At 50.5% G+C, this 5,023-nt stretch overlaps 1 protein-coding gene across 1 annotated transcript; it reads left to right on the top strand.

Moving 5' to 3' along the window:
• Positions 1-4,092: 4,092 nt before the first annotated feature.
• On the top strand, positions 4,093-4,551 carry LOC138301515 (uncharacterized). Its single transcript, XM_069242028.1, has one exon. It carries the CDS (start codon positions 4,093-4,095, stop codon positions 4,549-4,551), a length of 459 nt encoding a protein of 152 aa, XP_069098129.1.
• The last annotated feature ends 472 nt before the right edge of the window (positions 4,552-5,023 follow it).

Here is a 5,023-nt window from a genome sequence, read left to right as displayed (position 1 = left end):
GGGAAAGGAAGTAAACCATAAAGGCCTCTCATCTCTCCCTAGCCTCTCTGCCACATGTAATTTATTTGTTTTATAGCACCTCTCATACCACTGTAGGGTGTCAGGGCACTTTTTCAGGGGACTACAAGATGTAGGACTCACATGTCATACACACTGGTAGGCATTTTCTAAGAGTGCTTGGTCTGGAGAAGCACAAACTTAGGATTCAGAACACAGCACTGTGATTAGTGATGATGTTAGCTACAGTGCTTAATTTGTAAATAAAAACGTGCCGGTGCCCAAAGCCCTCCTCTTAAACATGTGGCTGCTGCAATTAAATGTGGGTACACGGATTACTGAGGCAGCGTAATCCTGGAGCCATCTCGGGCCTCTTCAATCCATATAAAGCCACTCCCTGCCACTTCAGCTCACTCTAGCAGCTTTCTACTTTCTCCCTTTGTGACGCTTTTTCATTTTTCCCTTCCTCCGTCTTTTCCATATGTGTCGTTTGATCACAATAAATGCTTGAGGCAGAAGAATAAGCACCGGCCCTCAAAAATAAGTGCCAGTGCTCAGCACCGGAAACAACAAGCACAAATTAAGCACTGCGTTAGCAATAAGAATGTATTTCTACACAAGCAAACCTTTTTAGCAGCATAAGGAAAATGAAAGAATAGGAAAAAAACAACTTTCTAATTTGTGCCATACGGTTTGCATGCAGCTCTTTAATGGCAGTTCACAGCTCACTGTGCTAGATTACGATTCTGAACTGCATAGTAACAAAATAATCTCTGTAACAAAAGCAGTAACCCACTGTGCCATGCACATAAAATACTGTTTTTTGCATGATACACATTCTTTGCATCAGGCATATTAACCATCTGCGCTACCTTTGAGTCAAAACTGCCACTGCACAAAACTCCCATCTCTCTCCAGCAGATACATTAATCACTTGAGTTAGCTTGACGGTTTTATTTTTGCAGTACAAGGAGCTTTGCAGTGCATTTAAAACTGCTCAACAAAGGAAATAATAATTATGAAAAAACACACGCACATGTTTGTCAGAGGCCCCAGCTGGAGAAGTGCCTTCCTCCCAGCCCAGGCCTGCGGACCCCCTGGGAATTTGCCACGGACCCTTGAGGGTCCACGGACCACAGGTTGGGAACCACTGCCTCAGAACAAAGGCATCATGCACCGACCCAGGATACTTGGCAGTGATGTGGGAGATGTACTGGTCAGCAAGGCACACCATCTGGACATTGAGGCCCTGATTTATACTTTTTGGTGCAACACTGCACAAACACAGTTTTGCACCAAAAGGTTTAGCACCGGCTTGCACCATTTCTGAGCACCAGCCGGACACCATATTTATGGAATGGTGCAAGCCGGTGCAAAGGGTAGGCTAGCGTTTAAAAAAATGACGTTAGTCGGGTGGGGCTGGAGGTATGGAACAAGGGAGTTTTGCACCAAAAAATGACGTTAGGCAGGTTAGAGTTAAAAAAATGACTCTAACCTGTCTAGAGTCATTTTCTGATGCCAAACCATCCATACCACATGACTACTGTCTTGGAAAAGACAGGAATCATGCCCACCATCCCAATGGCCAGCACAGGGGACCGGGGTGCCCTGGGCATGGCCATTGCACCCAGTGTCATGTAGGGGGGTGCATTTCAGGGCCCCCAATGGCACTTTGAAAAAAAACAAAAAACTTACCTGTACTTACCTATACTTACTTGGGATTGGGTCCCCCATCCTGCTGTCCCTCTGGTGTGGGTGGGGGTTTCCCTGGTGCATGGGAGGGCACCTGTGGGCTTATTTCATGGTGTTCCACCTTGGAAATAGACCCACTGGTCCCCTAACGCCTGCGCTGACCCAGGCGTTAAAATCTTTTGCAAAACATGCTTTGCACCATTTTTTGACCCCTCCTCCCTCCCGAGCGTGACTTTAGCACAGTGGTAATTATGGCACTAAGGCTATAGAGTAATTTTTTACATGGGAACTCCTAGTCTACATCTCATTAACGCAAAGTAGGTTTCCACGTCCAAAAATGACTTTATCTCCATAAATTTGGCGTTAGACGGGTCTAGAGCCAACGTATAAATATGGAGTTCGTTTTGCACCGAATTTGCGTAAAAGAAATTATGCAAATGTGGCGTGAAACAAGTATAAATATGTCCCTGAGTGAGTGGAAACTCTTCCTATTCTTGTACACTTGTTCATTGGCCCTGGGGGGGGGACTAAGGCAATATGGGTACTGTCAATGGCCCCAATAACATGTGGTATATGTCCCATTGCATAGCATCCAGCCTTCACAGTGGATAATTCAGCTACATGGGGGAATGTGATGTAGCTACACCTGTGTTTGAGCAAGGCTGCCAATACCCTTGCAAGCACAATAGAGAACATTGACTGTGACATTCCTGCACTCTCACCTGTCCAGTCCATGAGCCAGGTGCCAGGAAATGGAGCACTGAGAGTACCTGCACAAGAGGGGGTATTACTGTTGTGCAATGGATAGCAGGTAGCAGATCAGGCTCCAGTTGCATGCGTCATGGCTGCATGTAGATGTGTGTGTGTTCTGGCAGTGTGTCATTTGGGGGGTATGGCTGGTGGCAGTGTAAATGCAGAGGTACGGTCATGTGTGTGCCTGAGAATCAAAAGCAGTTTGTAGACCTTACATGTGACAGGCTGGATTTTCTGGTTCATGTTGTCCCTCTGCTTGTGTTTCCTCTGCAGGTCAGCGTCCATCAGAAGAAGGGGTTGTGGCGTGGTGTCGCCAAGGACGTGTGGACCCGGGGGTCCATAGCTGACGGAGCACCCACTGCAGGAAACAGTGGAAGGACCTGAGACGCTGGGCCCGGAAGACCACAGAGGCCCAGCTGGGGACAGGTCCCAATGAGGGAGGGGTGCCCGTCAGCACCTGACCCCCCTGAATGCCGCATACTGGCGGTGGCCTACCCAGAGCTGGATGGGTGCTTTTGGGCATCACAGCAGCCACTAGGGGGTGAGTACAGTGTGTTTGACAACCATCTTTGTTGCCTGGCATGGGATTTGGGTGCAGGGTACTAGTAAGTGGATGCCCCAATATGCCAGTTAAGACATTGCTGCGCGGTCCAGCTCAGGTTTATTGTGTGAAATGCATCTTTTTGATAGGTAGGTAGCTGGCTTTCCATGGCAGACAGGGCTTAGTTGGTCCCAGTTGTTGTGCAGATGGCAGTGTTTGGCTCCTACCTGCTGTGGTACTTAGCCAATGGTATGCCAGTGTGGTCCATACTGCTCATTCTTAGTCTCAGTGTGTGACCCGTGATGTGCATGCCATCTGTGCTGTTGGTGCTGTGATTGACCTTGTGCTCCCTTTCTCCCCCCTCTCCTTTTGTCATCCTGTCAGAACCTGCCCCCCCTGTCATCCTGTCCATGGGTGCATTAGCATCATCTGGTAAAGGAGCAGGGGCACCGGCGAGTGAGAAAGCTGCAGCCCATGGGACCCAGGAGGCAGAGTCCACCGACGCCGAGGGGACCAATGGGACGGAGGACAATGGAGGGGGACAGGAGCTAATACAACTGACTCTGATTCCTCCTCAGATGGGAACTCCCTAGTGGTGGCAGACTCCTTTGGGACCACCCCAGCTACAGGTTGTACCGCCACCCCCGTATCAGCACTGCCCTCCCGGTATCCCCCCACCGAGTTGCCGATGCCCACTCACCCAGGAGGGTGGGCATCTCCTTCGCCCCAGGCACCTCAGGCCCTGCTCCAGTCAGCCCTGCTGCCCTCAGTGAGGAGGCTATTGACCTCCTGAGATACATCTCTGGAGGGCAGTCAACGCTCGCACTAAGACCCCCAACAGTCATCTACCTCACACACACACACTGTCCATGCACCTGCACCCAAGTCCAGCACACCTCCTCCTCCAACCACTCCCTCTACCTCCACTCCCATCCCTCCTCCCACATCCTGCTTCATTGGCCCTAAGAAGCTTTTCCTTTACTGCCTTGACCTCTTCCCTCCCCCTTCCTGCCCATAAGAGGAAGGTCCCACCTACCCAGCCCAGTACCTCCAGCACCCGGTTTGACCCTGTTACACCACCAAAGTCTTCAGCTGCCACTAAAAGGCACATGGCCACTCCTCCACCCCCAAAATGGAGGGCTAAAGTGCCACCCCCTCCCAAACAAAAACACAAAACCAAGGAGCCACCTCCAAAACAAAAAGCCATGAAGACCCCACCCATTCCCAAAACAAAGGACAATGAGACCCCTTCCAAACCAAAAGCCAAGGAGCCCCCTCCCAAACCAGAGGCCAAGGAGCCACCACCAAAACAAAAAGCCAAGGAGACCCCTCCCAAAACAAAGGCCAAGGAGACCCCTCATAAACCAAAAGCCAAGGAGTCCCCGCCCAAACAAGAGGCCAAGGAGCCTCCTTCAAAACTAGAAGCCAAGGAGCCTCTTCCAAACCAAGAGGCCAAGGAGCCCGCTCCAAAACCAGAAGCAAAGGAGCTCCCTCCACAACCAGAAGCCAAGGAGCCCCCTCCCAATGAGAAGCCCCCCACAACCATCCCCACCTCCCTGGTGCCCTGAGGTGCCTGCCCATTTCCAACACGTTACCCCTGAACAGTGGAGTCCCGATGTTGTCAGGAGTCAAGTTGGGGCTTGGACTTTGCCCTGTAGGCATTACAGACTTTGAACTGACCATTGGGCATGCATGTATATATAGAGTTCTGTATTTTGGGGATTTGGCTCTTCATCCAACAAGATTACAGTGGTTCGAACAGAGGTATATATTTTGGCTTTCTTTGATCTTGGGTCCTGTTAGAGTTGATTTACTCTGCAGCTGCTTCTGGATGTGTGGTGTTTGTGTATGGTGTGTGTTGTGAGTGTGTGTGTCACTATCCCCTCCCTCCCTTGTGTGCTAGGTGGCTGTATTCACCGTCGTAGTCTTCGTCGGCACTCCAGGATGGCCATGGCGTGGTACAGCATCGGGAAGACTGGCAGTTCAGGTTCCATGACGACCATTGACTCCTCTGTGTCCCTGGAGGTGAGTGTCTCCTTT

This window comes from Pleurodeles waltl, chromosome 6 (assembly GCF_031143425.1).
Source record: "Pleurodeles waltl isolate 20211129_DDA chromosome 6, aPleWal1.hap1.20221129, whole genome shotgun sequence".
Taxonomy (NCBI): domain Eukaryota; kingdom Metazoa; phylum Chordata; class Amphibia; order Caudata; family Salamandridae; genus Pleurodeles; species Pleurodeles waltl.
The sequence above is the reverse complement of the archived record's forward strand: the minus strand, read 5'-3'. Positions and strand labels throughout refer to the sequence as shown.

Excerpts from the sequence above, each read along its gene's own strand:
- LOC138301515 (XM_069242028.1), top strand. The coding sequence starts at position 4,093 with ATGGCCACTCCTCCACCCCCAAAATGGAGGGCTAAAGTGCCACCCCCT.